The following is a 21,550-nucleotide window of genomic DNA, read 5'->3' as shown; positions in this document are numbered from 1 at the left end:
TAAACTATGAATTAATCCAACTATTTATAATGTAACAAAAAAACGCACCAATACAGCGAAATAAAATAGATTCCCATAAACAAAAAACAAACATAAAATATCCTGATTGCTGGATAATCAGTTTATTAATATGTGATTTGTAATGACAAAGTTCTACAATAATAATGTCACAATCATAACAAACAGACTGTAGGATTGCAATTAAAGCCAGGTATTAAAATAATCTGTACAGCATTTTAAAAGAAAATATGTATTTCTAAAATTTAACCAAAAAAGTAAACAAATTCTTTTTACTCTTACCATCTGATGATCATTTTAATGATTAAATTTATTCAGTTTTAAATACAGAAGAGATGATCAGTGGTGCTGAATTTTTACCTTCATCATTATTACAAGGACAAAAGTATGGATAGAGTTTCTCAGTGAAAGTCTGACCAGTGAAAGAGTAGATATGAGATCTGGACTTCACATCATAAAAGGAGACCAGACCCTCCTCATAATCCACAAACACCCCGACAACCTCCAGCTTCTCTCTCAGTGTGAGGGGAACAGGGGGACCAGCAAAAGCCTCATACTGATTCTCATTCCTCAGAGCCACAGTCCAGAATCCATTCTGAGGAGTCAGTATAATCTTCCCCTTCCTGTTAATGTTCTCTGTGGCCACTCCAAAATCCCAGTCAGTTTTCCCACTGACCTGCACCTCATAATAAAATCTCCCTGAGGAGAAACTCTCCTTTCCCAGAACACAGACACACTGATTAAACCTCTGTGGTGTATCAGGGAGATTCTGTCGTGTGTCTCCAGGTGTCACTTGTTTTCCATCAGCAGACAGGATGAGTTTGGGATGAGCTGTATCAGGATCCAGAGTCACATCCACTGAGAGAAACACAGTGTGTGATATGAGTAAACAGGTAAAAATATTAAATCATCATCCAGTGGATCAGATTCATTATTGATTTACATTTGATGTAAAAACCTTGAGTGTCTCTAGTGATAAATATCTCTAAAGTTTTACATTTAGAAATAAAACATGTGACTCTCAAGTGATTGAGAGAAACTGCATGTTTTTAAATTCTTTTTTAACCGTATGATTATAAATCTCTCAGCCTTCTTTGTCCAGCAAAACAACAACATTCTCTTCTGATAGACAAATAGTTTTATACTCATCATTTTTCCACATACATGGTGTAACAAATCATTCTGTCAGAATCATTCATTATTTCCAGACAATGTTTTACTAACATCTAGAATCTTTACAAATCATCACGTTTAATAAATAAGCATCAGGATGTCACATGGTTGTAGATTTGGTGTAAATATATTTGCCCCCAGATATTTTTTACATTAAAGTAATCTTTAAAAAAATCAGCTTTGTAAGGTTTACAGTGTCTCTACATAATTCCCATCATCTTATCTAGCATTCAATCAATCTACTGATTCCATCCATTCATTCATGTCTAATCTATCTGTTGTCCACAAGCATTTATGATTGTTTCATTAAAAATATTACACAGAGCATAAGTCCAAATGAAGGCAGACTGTAATTAATTAATAAATAAATTTATTTATTTATTTATTTATTATTTGGTGTTATTTCTTTGGGGCAGTGGTAGTTAAAGTGGTTAAGTCTCTGTGTTGGTGATCAGAAGATTGGGGTTAAAGTTGCCCCTGCTGGGCCCCTGAGCAAAAGGCCGTCTGTTCCAGAGGTTCTGCTTCTTCTTATAGTAAGATGTTAACATTTTAGTATCTATATGATGAAGACAGAGGAGAATCTACACTCCTGGTTTCTGCCCCTGGGACACCAGTGGATTTTCCTAGAGTCTGTACTTCTGAACTTACTGTAGCTTGTTCAAATACATAATGCCTTGTTTCTGTGTTTTGTCACAATAAAATGATCCATATGAATTCAGTGAAATGTTGATGAGCTTGACAGGTATGTATTGTGTTACCTGATAGAATACTGAATAATCACATTGTAAATGTTTCCTCTCAAGTTTTTTAGTTATTTGTTTGTTTTGTAGAGTTTTACACTAAACCGGCCCCGCCAGGGAGTTCAGTCCGGCCCGGGGGATAAATTTGCAATATGAAAAAAAAATCATTTTCATTTTCCGCGTAACTACCAGCAGATGGTAGTACTGAGCTTCAGGGTCTGAGTGGCATTTTAGTCAATAACTCCTGAGCTAAACGCTGTTACTACACAAATAACATCTCTTTTCTATCGTAATGTAGATGTATTGTAGAGAGGCAGCTACAACTGTGTTTTGCTAGTAACAGTGTTTAGCTCAGGAGTTATTGACTCGGGAAACTCGAATCTGTGAATATGTGCCAACTTCCTGCTCCTTCAGTTCTCTCCAGCGCTGGAAAGCTGATCCTATATTAACACGGGTCCTGCTTCTTGCCTTATCGTAAGACGTTTTTTCGCTTTCTTTCTTTGTTTTTATCCTCCGTGTCAATGCTAAAGCCGCTTTCTGCTAGTGATGGCCGGTTCGTAAACGAATCGTTCTTTTGAACCGGTTCTTTTTAGTGAACTGGATGAACCAGTTCACCAAATCGGACTGATTCGTTCTAAACAGTTCGCGTCTTGAGTCAGCGCTGATCCACAAGTTACTAAAGTTACTCACTTTCAGTCATGCCTGACAGCCCCTCCGACTCTAAATAAACTAATATCCCGGAGTATGTAACTCCTGTACACTGAACAGAGACATGTTGTGCTGAGAGAACTGTGAGCTCGAGCTTTTGATACTGCGCATGCGTGAATCACTGAACCGATACAGCGAATCATCAGTACAGAACTGAGAACTGTTCCTTTCGGACGCCTCCGAGAACCGATGAGCTGTTGTTACTGCGCATGCGTAAATCACTGAACTGATACAGCAACAAATGTAAATGGTTATGATTTTAATGTCTTATCAACGTATGAGTGTTTAACTCAGTTGCATTCGTTTTTGAAACAACTGATTGAGCAAAAGAAACATTTCAAAATTAAGTTTTTGTAAGTTGTTGAAGATTAGTTTATTAACTTTATATCTTTAAGACACGTAAAACAACCATGTTTACACATCACTGCCTGTACTGGGTGTTTTAGTTGCAAAACATAAATGTAAGAAACGTATTCAACTAAAGTTATGATTACAAAGAACTTTTAAAATGTGTTAAATTGTATTAATATCTGTCGGCAGTGGCGGGATGAAGGAATTTATGTCATTACGTCATTGTGAATTACGTCATTACGTCAGGACGTAAAAGAACTGGTGAACTGGATTATTGAACTTGATCATTAAAACGAACTGTCCGAAAGAACCGATTCGCGGAAAAGAACCGAACTTCCCATCACTACTTTCTGCTAATGTCACACATGCGCACTGAACACACTCTCCGCCGCATATTGACAAGACCCGCCCCTTTCTGCTCATTGACTACACGTTTCTTTTGATTTTTGTTTTGTTTGGCGTCCCAACGCAGTTTTCTGAAGCATTTCTCAAATATCGGAGACCCCACATTTAAATGAGATTCTAAAATTGGCTGCTACTCAGGACATAATGTCTGATATTGATGCACTTGTGCAGGCTAAAAGATGCCAAATTTCAGGGGCAAATTGATCAAATGAATTTGTTTACTTTAAAAACATACATACGTATAAATTACCAATTTTTGTTACAAAGATTTTCTTTTTAAAACAGCTGCCACTTAAGATTTTAAATGTGTGGAGTCAATTCATGTATTCAGAATTGCTTCCCGGAATTGGAAATTGGATTTTAAACAATTTCTATATTTTGATGTTTGATTTATGTTAACATGCAGGACGGTGTTTTTAAATTCCACAAACCTGTGACTAAATGTTTTGCGCCATTGTACAATAACTGTGTTCAGTTTTTATGCATAATGCACTTAAATAAATGTTAAACTGGGTAAAAGTGTTGTTGAAATTGCACATACTACTTAGTTTGTTCATGATATATTTTTGTAAAAGGACAATTCATTTAATATAAAGATTTTTATAATTTACTTCTTCTTTGCAGTAATACAAAGAAAAAAGTGGACTTATTGTTAGTTATATGTAGTTTTGCTATGAGTTTACTGGTCTGGCCCCCTTGAGATCAAATTAAGCTGTATGCGGCCCCCAGACCAAAACGAGTTTGACACCCCTGCACTAAACGGTAGATGTTTGGGAAAATGATGAAGATTGAAGAAATCATAAATCACACCACCATAAGCAGATATACTCATTTACACACACACACACACACACACACACACACACACACACAAACTCACACACACACACACACAAACTCACACACCAAACACACACTCTCTCACTCTCTGTGCTACAAGACGTTCTCTCTGTCATTAGTCTGAACATGTGGAGGTTTTCCTGATTCTGATGAGAAATATATAATATTTTCCTTCTGCAACTTTAATGATATATTTGTGATAGTGATTTTTATCACTCAGGAAAGACAGAAAGAGTCACAGAACATGAGAGAAAAATATTTGAGGAAAATCTTGATCCTGATGGACAAAATAGTTCAGTAATAGTCTCTATATAATAAACTGTGTCTGTAGTTTAGGGCTGAAAATCACAGACCTGAATTTCTACATGTTTTATTTAACTAATACAAAAAATATTTTGTCAAATATACTTGTTTAGGGTGTCAGTTAGTGATAGTGTAAAAAATATATATTTCTATAGAATACATTCATAACTTATGTTCAAGCTTATTTGTAAATGACAGAAACACTGGTGTAAAAACTCTTTTCTAACTGCAGGAGTTTAAAATTCTGACCTTTTGTACAGCATAAAGATTACATTTACCACTGATAGTCAAAGAAATCAATCTTTTATCATGCAGTTAAAAACGGTATAAAGTTAATCTCTGTACAAACATACATCTGTTCCTGCATTATTTTATTAGTGAAATGTAAGAAGATGATCAGTGTTTCTAAAGTAGAAAAGGGTTTAAGGGCTTTAGTACATGACAGTAATAAGGAGCTATAGTGAGGAGGATAATGAGACACTTTAATACTCCTTTTATCTGGAGAGATCTACAGATGAAAATAAGTGTGATGATGCAGTGGTGTAATGCTGATATGTACATTTTAATATGAGAGGAAATCAGAAAGCTCACTGTACCTGCATACTGCTGAATCCTCTTCAGTTCTGTGGAAACTAATTACAACAAAACATCACTGTCATTAGATTTCAGATCAGTTATTGCTTGATTTTATTTAGATTTTGCAAAACATATATCTAAAACATCTACTTTAGTTTATTATTAGAGACTTTTTTATCAAATCTAAAGTACAAAATAATTTCTCACCTGTTTCATTTAACTTGTTATTGAGCGTTTTAGTGAGTTTCTCATTCAGAGTCTGCTGAAGCTGAGACAGAGCTGTCCTCACAGTGTCCCCACTCACATCAGTGTTAATACTGATCTCAGTCCAGTTCTTGGTGTGTGGAGGGCTGCACATGGAGGAGTAAATCTACAGTAGAGCAGGAGAGAGGAGAAATCCCTCAGCATGGTGAGTGTTGTTCTGTGATGTTCTGCATTGTCAGTGAGCAGAAAGAGGAACACTGACCTGTAGGAGGTGGAGATGCTCCTCAGTGTGTGAGAGCTGCTCCAGCTCAGTGTCTCTCCTCTTTAGCACACTGATTTCCTGCTCCAGCTCTTTAATGAGTCCTTCAGCCTGCGTCTCTGCTGCTTTCTGCTTCTCCTCCATCACCTCCAGCAGCTCAGCCTGACTTCTCTCAATGGAGCGAATCAGAGCAGTGAAGACTTCAACACTGTCTGCTTTCTCTTTCTCTGTGCTTCTCTAAAGGTGGAAAACATTTCCACTTCTATCAGATAACACTGAATAGTGAACTTTGTTAATTTCTACAAAATAAATAAAACTGAATTTATAGGCTATGAACTTGTCATGTTTGTACACACTTTTCTTTGCTCTGCTGAGTGTTTGATCTCTTTTATCTTCTTCAGTCGGTCCTGAATCATCTGCTGCACATCTGTCTGTGTTTTCACCAGCTGAGTCTGAGGACAGAGAGGAAGATAAATAATTTAGTTAAAGTAATTTTGCTAAATTTAAATTTAAATCACAATCTTCCTATCTGATCTCCTACTGGAAGTTAATCAGTGTTTCTCACCTTCCTCTCTCTGCTCTCCTCCTCTATAGGAACAGTGTTGTGATTCTTGTGGTCTGTCTCAGTGCAGAACTGACACACACACGTCTGATCATCTCTACAGAACAGCTCCAGAGATCTCTCATGTTTCTGGCATATGTAGTCTTCCAGGTTCTCCACAGGGTTTATAAGCTTGTGTTTCTTAAATTTGGGCATATTATTATGAAACTCTAAATGGGTTTTACACAAACTAGCACCACAATCCAGACAGGATTTCAGGGCCTTCAGCTTCTCTCCACTGCAGGCATCACAAAGAACCTCAGGTTTGTCAGAATCTCTTTTCTTCTTGAAGTGATCTGCAACCTCTCTCAGTGTTGTATTAATCTTCAGTTCAGGTCTCTTGGTGAATTTCTCTTTACATAATGGACAGAGACAGTGTTGACTCTTGTTCCAGCACTGTGTAAGGCAGCTGTTACAGAAGTTGTGTCCACATGGAGTGGTGACTGGATCAGTGAACACATCCAGACAGATCGAACACAGCAGCTGATCTTCAGACAGGAGACTGCTGGAGTCATGAGAAACTAGATTTGATAGAATAGAAAATGTTACACATTGTTGATAAATGGTGTAAATGGAGTAAACTGCATCTTTAGTTTAGGTGTGAAAATCACAGACCAGAATGTCTACAAGTTTTCCTAAACTGTGTAAAGGCACTTGTTGGGGTGTCAGTTACTGTTAGTGTAAAAATGTTATTTTTGTAGAATAGATTCATGAATTTTTCAGTGAATGTTATTTACAAATATATATCTTAATTAAAATAAATCTCAGAAGTGCCTTTATTAAAAATAATCAATGACAGTGAGGTGGGATGAAGCAAAATGATTTTCTTCCCAGAGCTGATTATTTTTAAATAAAACTTTTCATGACTGGGTGATTTGAGTTCTTTATTCCACTTATACAGTATGTTACGTCTTAGGATGTATTTGTTTTTTGGCCCACTCTCTCTTGCTTTGTTTGATATTTTGTTATTTTTTCTGTTGTTGGAATTGACATCTCTGCAACAGGATGTTTTTCTTTCTGTTGTAAGTTACAGTTTATCATTCTTTATTTGTTGAGTTCTATTATTGGAAAGGGGTTAGTAGGGAAGGGGTGCCATTTCTACTGTAGGGTGCTCACAATTCAACTTCCATTTAGAGGGATGTACTGTTACTAGTAGCTCGACAGTGAAAGACCTGGGTGTTATATTAGACAGCAACCTGTCTTTTGAAAATCATATCGCCCATACCACAAAAACAGCCTTCTTCCACCTTAGAAATATTGCCAAGCTGAGAAACATCCTGTCTGTATCTGATGCTGAGAAGCTAGTTCATGCATTCATGACCTCTAGACTGGACTATTGTAATGCATTACTAGCTGGTTGTCCTGCATCTTTAATAAATAGGCTACATTTAGTCCAAAATGCAGCTGCCAGAGTTCTCACTAGGACAAGAAAGTATGACCATATAACCCCAATTTTATCATCTCTACACTGGCTACCTGTTAAGTTTAGAATTGATTACAAACTGCTGCTACTTACATACAAGGCTCTTAACGGTTTGGCTCCCATGTATCTAACTAGTCTTCTAACAAGTTACAATCCTTCGCGCTCTCTGAGATCACAAAACTCAGGACTTCTGGTAGTTCCCAGAATATCAAAGTCTACTAAAGGTGGTAGAGCATTTTCTTATTTAGCTCCCAAGCTCTGGAATAGTCTTCCTGATAGTGTTCGGGGCTCAGACACACTTTCCCAGTTTAAATTTAGATTAAAAACTCATCTCTTTAGTCAGGTGCACACATAATACATCCCATTATATTGTGCACTATTACATCAGACTTGCACATTTTATGAACAGCAGATATGTTAATCCCAGATATGTTAAACGCATCCAGAAATTGTACCAGCTCTGATTGTCTTCCGTGCGATGAAGATTTTGGACCTTCACTGAGACGAGGCTGACTCTGTAAGAATCCTGAGACATCTAGAGATCTACCAGCTCAAGTTGGACACTTTGATACTAAAGAGGAGATGTGAACTCCATGTGATCCTTACACCAATACAACATTTGTTTGACTGTATATTTGTAATCACACCCTCTAGTGTCACCCATATGAGGATGAGGTTCCTTTACCGTCTAAGGGAGTTTTTCCTTGCCACTTCTACCTGAGTCACCTCAGACTTGCTCATTGGGGATAAATACCTACACATTGTAAACTAAATCTATCTAATATTAATCATGAGTTTTGTATTCTATTAATCTTTAAATTATTCTTTATATTAACCTTTTGTTCTATGTTTATGTTCTGTAAAGCTGCTTTACAAATAAACTTGAACTGAATTGAATTACTTTTTGATCTTGTTTTCTCCTGTTTATGTTAGTAATGGAGTTAGTGTATTGTGTATTGTGTTGTAATCTTTGTTTTTTTTATTTCCTTTTGTAGCTTATTTAGTTTCTCCCTAAATTAGTTAGATGGGTTCTGTTTATTGTTTTGTCCTGAGTTTGTGAATAAATGAGCTTTGTTCATTTTGACTTGGTTGTATAGTGACATTCTTTTTTGTGACAGGATTGGGGTTGAGTTGTTGATCCTCACAGTTGACAAACACCACCTTTTATTCTGTTACTCATCCCTCCATCCCCAGACTCCTTTTGTTCCCTGGGAAAGTAATGAAGTATCACTGCTGAGCAAAGTGACACATTTTTCAGCCGGTAGTTTCATGTTAATGTTCATTTACAGATTCCTAGATTATTAATCTTTTATAATTCTTAGACTTTATCAATATTCAAGAAGAATATTAGATATAACACATTGTTGTGATGTAATATTTTACTATGAATGCTGTCTGACCTTCTGTGCACGTGACTAGAAGTTATTTGTGACTAGAAATTGTTATTTCCAGAGAGAATTTATGTAAAATATTAGTGGGTCAAGACAAGATGGTGAGACTCAGGATCATAAACAACTTAGGCAGACCTTGGTAAGATCCTGATCAGGAGACAATCAAGCGTTGTGCATCTAGCCAATGATTGGTGATGTTTTCCTTTCTTCTGTTTTCTGCCTATAAATCATGCCTATATAACCTCAGTGTAATGAATGTTCTAGGCCCTTCCTCTCTCATTATACACGAGGAGCGCTGGGTCCTGCTGTGCAGCAGCACAAATACATTGTGAACCTTTTTACTCTTGCTCGTTCTGAACAGTGTGCTATTTTTATTTTCTCATAAACTTCCACAACAATAATCAGTCACAGATTTTGTTAAATATATTATTTGGTAACTATTTTACATCTTTCTTTAACAGTTTCTATGTATTTGTTATTATTTGTATATTTTCTTTTTAGTTTTCTACAGAAATTTAGCTCGGTTACATAGAGACAGCTTATTTACATGGTTTATTTTTAATTATTAATGTAATTTTTTTCTGCCACTCAGTGTGATGGGAATAAATCAATATCCAAATATATAATAGCAAAACTTTTATATATCTATGCAAATAAATACAAATTATAAAAAAATAAATAAAACAATAATAAATAATATAATTCTAATGAGGTATTATTTATTCCTTACATTTCATTACATATTTAATTATTGAATTAAATATTGAAATATGTAACTAATAAAGTAATGTAAATCCTCCATAGTTACAGGATCAGTGTAAATAAATGTCTTTCTAAGATGTTTGTGTATTATAACACAACTCTTATTCATGTTACATAAGGCAGTTAAGACAATTAAGCCATTCACTGAGACCATTTTTATAACAATTTAGATTATAATAGTGACAGTCCTTCATGAAAACATGTAGAATATCTATAATTACTAAACATACAGAAAACTAATCATGTATAAACTGTATAAGTTACATAATTCTGGTTCTTCCTTGCTCCTCGTTTTTCTGCCCTTTGTTTGTGATGAAGATTCAGCCATTTACTTCCTCCTGTGTTTTTAACCTTTACAGTAAGAAATCACATCATTCAGTCCACACATGTAACAGTATGAGGTTTTACTGATTAGTCTGTTTAACTCAGTTATGTCTGTCTGCACTGTTAAACCTAATGAATGACACTAGAAGCATTTAGTCTGTGATTTAAAACACATGTAAACATTCTCATCATCATGAGATTGTAATAAACAGAATTTCACTGAACTTTCTCTCAGCTTTCAGCTCATTAACTGTATCATTCAGTTTCTCACATCCAGATCAGTTTGTAAGTGTTTTTCACCCAGTGCTCACTGCTGTACTTCTATCACACACACACACACACACACACACACACACACTTTTTCCAGTTTATTCAGAGAAGCTTAAACATTTGTCTTTACACATAAGATATAATTGTAATTTAACTTTTATTTAAACTTTCATGCTGTAATCAGTTCAAATCTCTGAACAGTTAATAAAACACTGTAACCTTTGGCCCTGTTTTTCCATCTCAGTTGGTCACTGATCATTAAAGGCAAAGATTTACTTTTAAACATAATCAGCTTTCATTAGCATTTATATAATCAGCTTGTATTTTATAATCTGCTTTAATCATCAGCTTCTATTTCAGTGTCACAGTGTGTTAGAGACCCTGTTTTTGTCTGACATTGTTAACGTGCAGTTTATTCTGATAAATCACACACCGACAAAACCTCTGAACTACACAACACTCACTGAAGTACATAACTTTATTTTACTTGCCTCTTTTCAGGGAGTCAGAATTCACTGCAGTTATAATACTTTCAGATTCAGTGAATATCCTGTAGATAATTTCAGAAATGTATGTAAAATTAAGGATTTCTTCTTGACTAGAGAGCAAACTGTCTTTCACTTTCACTTCAGTCACTTCCTTGTTCACTTCATAGTGGTTGATAAAGGGGCAGTTACACATATGATCACAAAGCAGTTAGTCTTCTTCTGTAATAAGAGTTATGTCCTTTATTTATCCTGCAGATTATTGGGAATTGTGACAGGTGTCTCAATGTGTTTGAATTTATTTATTTATTTATTTATTTATTTTGTATTCTTTAAAGGAGACTGAACAGATGGAAGATGTGATATATTTTTACACATGCTATTTAAATGAAGGCCATTCTTACGGTGTAATCATTGACATGATGTCCTCTTTGGTATAAACATTATAAACATTAGTTCCACAATCATAATGTCAAATAATAATAAATAACAATTTAATCGAATTGGATTACAATTAAAACCAGGTATTAAAATAATCTGTACAGCATTTTAAAAGGAAATATGTATTTTGAAAATTGATTGGTTGATTGAATTGATTGATTTTGTTTGGTGAAATGTATATATATATATATATATATATATATATATATATATAAACACACACATACACATACACATATACACACACTCACAGGCCACTTTATTGGGTACACCTTACTATTACCGGGTTGGATCCCCTTTTGCCTTCAGAACTGCCTTAATCCTTCGTGGCATAGATTCAACAAGGTACGGTAAATATTCCTCAGAGATTTTGGTCCATATTGACATGATAGCATCACGCAGTTGCTGCAGATTTGTCTGTTGCACATCCATGATACGAATCTCCCGTTCCACCACATCCCAAAGGTGCTCTATTGGATTGAGATCTGGTGACTGTGGAGGCCATTTGAGTACAGTGAACTCATTGTCATGTTCAAGAAACCAGTCTGAGATGATTCGCACTTTATGACATGGCGCATTATCCTGCTGGAAGTAGCCATCAGAAGATGGGTACACTGTGGTCATAAAGGGATGGACATGGTCAACAACAATACTCAGGTAGGCTGTGGCGTTGACACGATGCTCAATTGGTACTAATGGGCCCAAAGTGTACCAAGAAAATATCCCCCACACCATTACACCACCACCACCAGCCTGAACCGTTGATACAAGGCAGGATGGATCCATGCTTTCATGTTGTTGACGCCAAATTCTGACCCTATCATCTGAATGTCGCAGCAGAAATCGAGACTCATCAGACCAGGCAACATTTTTCCAATCTTCTATTGTCCAATTTTGGTGAGCCTGTGTGAATTGTAGCCTCAGTTTCCTGTTCTTAGCTGTCAGGAGTGGCACCCGGTGTTGTCTTCTGCTGCTGTAGCCCATTCGCCTCAAGGTTCGACGTATTGTGCGTTCAGAGATGCTCTTCTGCATACCTCGGTTGTAACGAGTGGTTATTTGAGTTACTGTTGCCTTTCTATCAGCCCGAACCAGTCTGGCCATTCTCCTCTGACCTCTGGCATCAACAATCATGAGATTGTAATAAACACAGAATTTCACTGATCTTTCTCTCCACTTTCAGCTCAATAACTGTATCATTCACAGTTTCTCACATCCAGATAAGTTTGTAAGTTTAGGTTTATGTTTAAATTTCACCCAGAGCTCCCCCCCCCCCAACACACACACACACACACACACACACACACACACTCCTTTTCCAGTTCATTCAGAGTAGCTTCAACATTTGGTCAAAATTAGTCATTAGGTATAAGATAGAATTGTATTTTAAATTTTAGTTAAATGTTCATGCTGTAATCACTTCAAATCTTTGACAGTTAATAAAATTAGAATTCAAACTGCACATGTAATAAGAGTAATATATTTATTTAGAACATAATTCTAAATGGGGCAAGGTGGCTTAGTGGTTAGCATGTTTGCCTCACACCTCCAGAGTCGGGGTTCGATTCCCGCCTCCACCGTGTGTGTGTGGAGTTTGCATGTTCTCCCCGTGCCTCGGGGGTTTCCTCCGGGTACTCCGGTTTCCTCCCCTGGTCCAAAGACATGCATGATAGGTTGATTGACATCTCTGGAAAATTGTCCCTAGTGTGTGATTGCGTGAGTGAATGAGAGTGTGTGTGTGCCCTGCGATGGGTTGGCACTCCATCCAGGGTGTATCCTGCCTTGATGCCCGATGACGCCTGAGATAGGCACAGGCTCCCCGTGAACCGAGGTAGTTCGGGTAAGCGGTAGAAGATGAATGAATGAATAATTCTAAATAATTTCATCTTTCTACCAGTAGATGGCAGCATTTAGTGATCCAGACCAACATGGCAGAGGGAGGAGGTGAACATTTATAAGCAGTTATGAGGTTGACAGCTTTTATGCTTCTAAATATTATTCAAGATTCAGGATTATTGTTTAATATAATCTGATAACAACAATATTTTATATGTAGTTTAGTTAAAATAATATTAAAGATGGAATAAAAAGTCCATGAAGTAAAAAAAAAAAAAGCAGTTTTCTGTGATGGACTTGTATAACTTCATTATTATGAAGTCTGACAGGTTTCTGAATACAAGCTGGTCACTCAATTCATTTCACAACAGTCAAAAGGGCAATCTCTGTGAAATGTACTAATTTAAAGCCAGACTGGTTTGGATCTTGGAGGTTTTTTTACTGAGAATCTTCATGCTGCTGGATCGACCAAGCTGTCATCTGTCCTCATCCTCCTTCACCTTTCAGCAGCATTTCTTACAGTCAACCACAAGACTCTTATAAACCCTCAGGAGTCTTGAAGTTTGTGCAGCAGCATGAGACTGGTTTTCTTCCTAACTGGAAGGTTGCTCATATCAGGTAACATGGAGGGGATTGACATCTGCTCCATGCAGCTTTAGTGTACACTTAACAATCAACTAAAGAAAAGCGCTTTTACACTGGATACAGGTTTCTCATCTCAATTCACTTCTTCACTCTTTTTCTTTTTTTTTATGTTCAACATCAACATATATATGAAAGAAATGTTATAGATTCAACAGCAAGTAATAAAAACATAGAACAGCATTGTTATCTTCTTTATATCACTACTGAAATTCTCTTTCTTTTTTCAAAATTAACACATTTTTTAATTGAACCTGAACGGATGCAAACCTTTTACCTTAAGCTTCATAGTCCTTCATCCATATCAGACTTCTTCTTGTACATCCTAACTCTCCTTGGGCATGCATTTAGATCTGTTTGTATCGCTCTTCGTCTTCCCAGCACACTTGGAGAAACGGACTGCATTCCATCTCCCCTCCTAGTGTCTCCCATCACTGAGAAGATAAGTACTTTCTCCTAATTGTTTATGCACTGTAAGAGGTTGTGAGTATTTTGAGTCTGTTTTCTTAACAATGAACAGTTTTCTCACCCGCACTTTATCTCCTGGTCAAAATGAGGGAATTCTTGCAGCCTGGTAAGCCTTATTTTTCTCTTGCTTGGCTTTAACATACTCCCTAATGGCAGAATCTTGTGAGATATGTGAAGGAAAGATGTGCAGTTTTTTGTTGCCCTCTCATCATTTGGAAAGGAGTTTTGTGAGTAGTTGCATGTGGTGTTGCTCTGTAGACATGTAGAAATGTCCTGTTTTCATTGTCTGTGCAGTAGCACAGCAGTTTGTATGAAGTTCTTTAGGATTCTGTTGAAACGCTCAATATTTCTCTTCAAGAAATCCTGGAACATCGATAAGCAAAATCAATGCCAAATCAATGCCTGCCATTGTCAATGACAATGTATTCTGGATTGCCTTCATGAGCGAACACTGTGGTTAGAAATGTCAATAATATATCCGTGGTGACAGATGAGGTGAAAGCCATTTACTGTAGTAGTCTAGTAGCATAATGGCATAACAACAGTCATGCACAGCAGTCTCGAATGGTCTCATTACACTGGCATTGATGCAGAGTCAGTAAAGTGTTGATAATGTCACTGATCTTAGCTACACTCTAGGCTTTACTGTGAGAATAAGAGAAACTAGAAAATTGATTTTATAGAGTATTTTGAACTACATGTATATTTTACTGTTATGGTACAGATGTATATACATCAGAGTTTGATTCAGCAAGTTTCATCTGTAGCTCATTCTTCAACACTAGACCACAGAGAGAACTGAGTTACTGGTGGAAAGGGAGTTTTCTCCATATATTACAGTATATTACACCTGATATGGCTTTGAAGTACAATAGGGATGATGGTAATTTCTGCCTCATCATGAACTCTATAATTTTCATCCATATTCTTTAATGTTTAAGAATACAGGAAAAGCAAATTTCACTGACAATCCTGGGAAGTAGCTCAGAATTAAAATACAACAGCGATGCTAGTAATGTGTCTGTGTTTTATCAACTTGTCTTATTACACTTCACCCCAGTGGTAAAGCTGTGGGGAGATGAATGGGGTTGTCTGAACCCAACTATTTGGAGGACTGTCTCATGTGTTTAATCTACAGTGAGTGAGTGACTGCCTCTAGTGCACTTTATTCAGAGTATAACGTCATGAAATGTATGTTAAATACATAAGCATGCAAACGCATGGTGCAAAGCTAAAAATCTCTTTACCTGTTGTAGTAGAAATTAAAGTAGATGTGGATTCCTTGTGTTCTCTGGGTGAATGAAACAACTGAATAAATGTTGATGAGGCTGTGGTTCTGAAGCACTGTGTGTTGAGATCACGATGCACACAATATTGTTGAACATACAGTATTTACACTGGTCGGTGCTGTTTCTGTTTATTGTCTTTTGTGTATTGTCTTTTATGTATTTTTTGGATTGTCTTGTAATTTTTCGTTTGCACTGTCTTTTGTCTTGCACTTTTGTCCTGTTTTTCTTGTTCTGCACTGTTTGCACAAGGTTGCACAGTTGCAATTTATGTGGCTAAAACTTACTTACTAAATCCTTAGCTCTGTCTTTGCTTTTATGTACTATTACTATTCTCTTTTGGCTCTCAACGAAGGCGGTCGCATTTTCTCTCCCTCTCCCTCCCCTTTTCTTTCCCTTCTTTGCTCCTCTCGTCTTGTCTATTGTCTTATACTTTGAGAGACTCTTTCCGCACTGCTCTCCAAACTAAAAAACATCATGGATTTGATAAACTGGTCTCTCAACGCAATTGACACCATCTTCTCGACAAGAAGCTTGGGTTCGGGGGAACCTGACTGCCCTGCAGGAACGTTCACAGCTGGCTATATGATGGACGCGTGGGACAGGTGGCGGGTCGTGTGTCTGGCAGCTCTTTCCGTGGAGGACGTTGAAGATCTCTACCTATTCTGAACTGTCCAAAACCTCCCAAGGCTGCCCGTCATGATTGATGCAGTGGGCTGAGGCTGGGACTATTAACCGCAATATGGATAACATCACGGTGAGGCTCACTGCTTTGGATACTGTTAACATCACGGAGAAGCTCACTGCTTTGGAAAGAAAAATGGATCGATTTGGAGACCAGAACAGACTAAGAGAGTAGTCGTGTAAATTGGAATGCGTCTACTCGCCCCAAGACCAAACAATCCCAATCTTATCTGCTTTCAGCTCCCCTCAACCAGCACTGGCCTCGTCCAAGGCCGCTGCTGGAAACAACAATTCCCCTGGAAGAGCACTGCAGCGAGACACTCTTGCGTTCCTTCCCCCATTTCCACAGACACCTGCTGATTGTTGACTCTGTCTGGGACCTGATCAAGGCTAATTTCACGGTACCTGTGACCAGTGACAATAAAGGCTACTACTAATACTACTACTATGTAGCACCATGGTCCTGGAGAAACGTTGTCTTATTTCACCGTGTACTGCAACAGCTATATATGGTTGAAATGACAATAAAAGCTTCTTGACTTGACTTTAGTTTCTGTCATCAGCACTGCATGTTATACTGCTGCTTTTAATGCTGAGACTTCACCAGGAGTGACTGTGGTTATAAGAAATCTGATGGTGAATAAGCTACACCTTTACATTTACTGCCGAGCTTCATGTACATAATGGTCTTCAACAATATTTTTACCCAATAAATTGCTGAGTCTAAGCATTGACTATAGTTTATCAGTATTATTTTAGTTGATACCTTACATTTGTTATTTTCTTTCTTTAATTAAAGTACTTGATGAATGACATCTACAATCAACAAACTTCAATGAACAAGCACTAGATGATAATGTGCATTTGGTCTGATGTAATAGAGCACAATATTATGGGATGTATTATGTGTACACCTAACTAAAGAGATGAGTTTTTATTCTAAATTTAAACTGGGAAAGTGTGTCTGAGCCCCAAACACTATCAGGAAGATTATTCCAAAGTTAAATAAGAAAACGCTCTACCAACCTTTAGTAGACTTAGATATTCAGGGAACTACCAGAAGTCCTGAGTTTTGTGATCTCAGAGAGCACGAAGGATTGTAACGTGTTAGAAGACTAGTTAGATACATGGGAGCTAAACCATGAAGAGCTTTGTACGTAAGTAGCAGCAGTTTGTAATAAATTACAAACTTAACAGGTAGCAAGTGTAGAGATGATAAAATTGGAACTCTGGCAGCTGCATTTTGGACTAACTGTGGCCTATTTATTAAAGATGCAGGACAACCAGCTAGTAATGCATTACAATAGTCCAGTCTAGAGGTCATGAATGCATGAACTAGCTTCTCAGCATCAGATACAGACAGGATGTTTCTCAGCTTGGCAATATTTCTAAGGTGGAAGAAGGCTGTTTTTGTAATATGGGCGATATGATTTTCAAAAGACAGGTTGCTGTCTAATGCAACACCCAGGTCTTTCACTGTCGAGCTGCAAGTAACAGTACATCCCTCTAAATGGAAGTTGAATTGTGAGAGTTTCTATGTACTGGTTTTTGGTCCGATAAGTAGTATTTCTGTTTCATCAGAGTTTAACAACAGAAAATTACAGGTCATCAAATCTTTTATCTCTTAAAAGCACTCAGTTATTTTGGACAATTAGCTATTTCATCTGGTTTTGATGAGATATATAACTGTGTATTGTCAGCATAGCAGTGGAAACTAATACCATGGCTTCTAATGATGTTCCCTAGGGGAAGCATGTATATAGAGAAAAGCAGAGGTCCTAGAACTGATTCTAAAAAATGATATTGATCAGACAGGTAGGAGTTAAACCAACTTAAAGCCTGTCCATGAATACCTGTGTAATTTTTTAAGCAATCTAGGAGAATGTTGTGATCTACAGTGTTGAATGCAGCACTAAGGTCAAGTAGAACTGATAATGACATGCAGTCTTGGTCCTGAGCTAAGAACAAGTCATTTGTAACTTTCACAAGTGCAGTTTCTGTGCTATGATGGGGCCTGAAACCTGACTGAAACTCTTCAAAGATATTGTTCTCCTGTAAGAAGGAGCTCAGTTGAACAAACACAACATTTTCTAGTATTTTAGACATAAACGGAAGGTGTGAAATAGGTCTGTAATTTGATAGTTCATTGGGATCTAAATTATGTTTCTTGGTGAGGGGCCTAATAACTGTCAATTTGAAAGATTTAGGGACGTAAACCTAAAGATAGTGAGGAGTTAAAAATTCACTACTGAAACAAATCAGATCCACTTGGAAAAATATAATTCAGGCATCATTTTAACAACATTAAATAATACAGTAATGTCAGTGGAATAAATAATTAATTTGAGTAATAACTGTAATCAAGTTAAACAATGTGTGAAACACCACACTTGTACTGTGTTACTGTCTACAACAATGCAAGGAAGAAATGTTAGATATAAATAATACAAGTCAACACACGAATAGAAAATAATTTATTAAACAGAGTCTCTGAAATTAATATTTCTCTTTTCAGAACTGCAGAGACTGAGTGTGTATTATGGTCATTACACCTGTAAAGTTTCAGGACTTTCTGTGGTTTTAATATATACAGTTCCCTCTGAATATATTGTATTGTAAGGTTAATTCTATTTTGCTCTGCTCTTTAGTTTGAGATCAAAAGATGAACATGCAGCAACAGATCAGTCAGATTTTCAGCCTCCATTTCCTGACATTTACAGCTAGATGTGTTAAACAGCCCAGAAAATGGCATCTTTTGTCTAAAACTGTCTTTTTAAGTGATAAAAGTGATTGAAACGTGACTGATACGTGTTCCTTGTTGCCCAAAGGTGCCCTGTTAGAAAATTACTATATAGAATGTAATGACATTTAACTTAATTTCCGTATCTAGCTGTAAGTCTGTCTTGTCTGTCTTGTCCTGCACTGTTTGCACCAGGTTGCACAGTTGCACTTTATGTGGCTAGGACTACTTACATGTCCTTAGCCCTGTCTTTGTTTTATGTAGCACCATGATCCTGGAGAAATGTTGTCTCATTTCACTATGTACTGCAACAGCTATATATTGTTGAAATGACAATAAAAGCTTCTTGACTTAACTTGAAGTGCTGCATCCCAAGATACTCTTCCTGCTTCTCATGGAGGATGACGTGTTCTTGTCACCACTCTGATTGACTGCCCACATTTAGGGCTTTTGTTGCCGTACATTGCTTTCACATGTTCCTCTGCTTTCCAAAACAGGAGTGTTGATAGTGCTAGTTGTGAGAGAAGTGTGATTAGGCTGCATGTAGCCTAAATAATAGTATCACCCAGCCACTCTCAGCAAAGTTTTATTTTATGTGATTGAAACTAACAAGGGGGGGCACGGTGGCTTAGTGGTTAGCACGTTCGCCTCACACCTCCAGGGTCGGGGTTCGATTCCCGCCTCCACCTTGTGTGTGTGGAGTTTGCATGTTCTCCCCGTGCCTCGGGGGGTTTCCTCCGGGTACTCCGGTTTCCTCCTCCGGTCCAAAGACATGCATGGTAGGTTGATTGGCATCTCTGGAAAATTGTCCCTAGTGTGTGAGTGCGTGAGTGAATGAGAGTGTGTGTGTGTGTGCCTGCGATGGGTTGGCACTCCGTCCAGGGTGTATCCTGCCTTGATGCCCGATGATGCCTGAGATACGCCTGACCCAAGGTGGTTCAGATAAGCGGTAGAAGATGAATGAATGAATGAATGAATGAATGAATGAAACTAACAACAACGTGCGACAAGTCAAAAACAAAAATGATGACAATTTAAGAAACATGTATTTTATTCTATTACTTCTACTTTCGGATGTTCCCGTTAGTGCTCCTTCCTGATCCTGTCCATCCTCATCACTTCTAAATAGAACCTCAATATCCTCATCTCTGCTACCTCCATCTCTGCCTCATGTCTTTTCCTCACTGCTACAGTCTCTAACCCATACAGCATAGCTGGTCTCACTACTGTCTTTTACACCTTTTATTTGATTCTTGCTGACACTCTTCTGTCACACACAACACTCCTGACACTTTTCTCCACTCACTCCAACTCACCTGCACTCGTCTCTTAACCTCTTTTCTACACTCCCTGTCACCCTGGACGGTTGACGCCAAATACTTAAACTCCTGCACCTTCTTGACCTCAGCGCCCTGTAACATCACTGTTCTACTTTCCTCCTTCTCATTAATACACTTGTATTCTGTCTGCTTTCCAAATAATTTAAGAAACATTTTTAAACAGTAAATTATTATAAAGTTATTCTTGTTAATCACATCATGTGTTGAGTGTCTGGATCAGGTAGCTATGTTAGTAATGTGGTGATAGAAAGAGCTTTTTTATACTAATAATAACACTTATTTATTTAGTTAATTTTATATTCATCTGTATCAAATAATAAATACATCTGTTTGATGTGTGATATTTGTTGATACTGTTTGAGGTGTGTTTGTGTGTGAGTAAATTTACCACAGCATCATAGTGTTTGTGTGTACAATTGTGATCTTCTTACCAATACTCATGTTTATATCTGTAATGAAGAGGCGGAATCCGATGGAGGAGAAAACATTTGCCGAGATGTTTATTGAAAAACTCAGACAGAAAATAAATCATGAGAGTCAGAGACAAAACCAGAAAACAGACAATAATCCAAATAAACAGAGAGTCAAACAGATGGTGAACAAATCTGAAATCACTAAACACAAAGAGAAAAAACCGGGAAAACAGAACACTGTATTAAACACGAGTAGAACAAACAACAGCTCAGTACAGCAGTAAAATACTAGACAATATATAATACTTCACGACGTAAACTAACGTGAGCAGGATTTAAATGTCCACAAGCACCAGAAGTGACACTGTGACACGAAAGTGTTAGAGCTCTGTCTCCCTCTGGTGGTGAGGACGTGCAAGTGGAACTTTTCAGAATCAGAATCAGAAAGGTCTTTATTGCCAAGTATGTTTTCACATACGAGGAATTTTTTCTAGTAAAGGAGCTCCATAGTGTAAACATATAGCAATGGTAAGACATGAACACATAAATAGTAGACAGTTGTATGTGCAAATTGAAATATAAGTGTGCAAATTAAAGATGTGCAAATTCACATATAGATGTGCAAAATAAAATATAAATGCGTACTTTTACAATATAATAATAAGAATAATAATAATAAATATAGCTGCAAGCAGCGATACCGGGGTCAAGCCGATCAGATGCGCTCAGAACATGTCGCTGATGAACCATACCAAGTTTCGTAGCTACATGGCATTGTATTGGTAAAATACTGAACTTGACGTGAAAATTCAAAATGTGTGTGTGTAAGTGTGTGTAGGTGTGTGTGTAAGTGAGTGTGTGTGTAAGTGT

At 37.2% G+C, this 21,550-nt stretch overlaps 1 protein-coding gene across 2 annotated transcripts; it reads right to left on the bottom strand.

The window, feature by feature from the left end:
- Nucleotides 1-57: 57 nt before the first annotated feature.
- LOC132848814 (E3 ubiquitin-protein ligase TRIM21-like) lies at nt 58-10,980 on the bottom strand. 2 transcript variants are annotated; one of them, XM_060874838.1, is made up of 8 exons: nt 10,840-10,980; nt 10,019-10,105; nt 6,143-6,699; nt 5,934-6,029; nt 5,581-5,814; nt 5,322-5,484; nt 5,135-5,170; nt 58-876 (listed from the first exon to the last, which is right to left on the bottom strand). In XM_060874838.1, the coding sequence occupies exons 2-8, from the start codon at nt 10,080-10,082 to the stop codon at nt 329-331; spliced, it is 1,698 nt and encodes a 565-aa protein (XP_060730821.1). In that variant the 5' UTR covers nt 10,083-10,105; nt 10,840-10,980; the 3' UTR covers nt 58-328. The 2 variants fall into 2 exon arrangements, with proteins under 2 accessions (XP_060730821.1, XP_060730822.1); XM_060874839.1 differs by lacking the exons at nt 10,019-10,105; nt 10,840-10,980 and adding an exon at nt 8,763-8,789.
- Nucleotides 10,981-21,550: the final 10,570 nt, after the last annotated feature.

This window comes from Tachysurus vachellii, chromosome 7, assembly GCF_030014155.1.
Source record: "Tachysurus vachellii isolate PV-2020 chromosome 7, HZAU_Pvac_v1, whole genome shotgun sequence".
In the NCBI taxonomy this organism is placed as follows: domain Eukaryota; kingdom Metazoa; phylum Chordata; class Actinopteri; order Siluriformes; family Bagridae; genus Tachysurus; species Tachysurus vachellii.
Note: the sequence above shows the minus strand (reverse complement) of the source record. Positions and strands in the feature narration are given on the sequence as shown.

Excerpts from the sequence above, each read along its gene's own strand:
- LOC132848814 (XM_060874838.1), bottom strand. The coding sequence starts at position 10,082 with ATGGCTGAATCTTCATCACAAACAAAGGGCAGAAAAACGAGGAGCAAG. Across the intron at positions 5,815-5,933 it reads ACTCAGCAGAGCAAAGAAAA|AGAAGCACAGAGAAAGAGAA; the intron begins GTGTGTACAAAC and ends TTCCACCTTTAG. Across the intron at positions 5,485-5,580 it reads AGCATCTCCACCTCCTACAG|ATTTACTCCTCCATGTGCAG; the intron begins GTCAGTGTTCCT and ends GCTCTACTGTAG.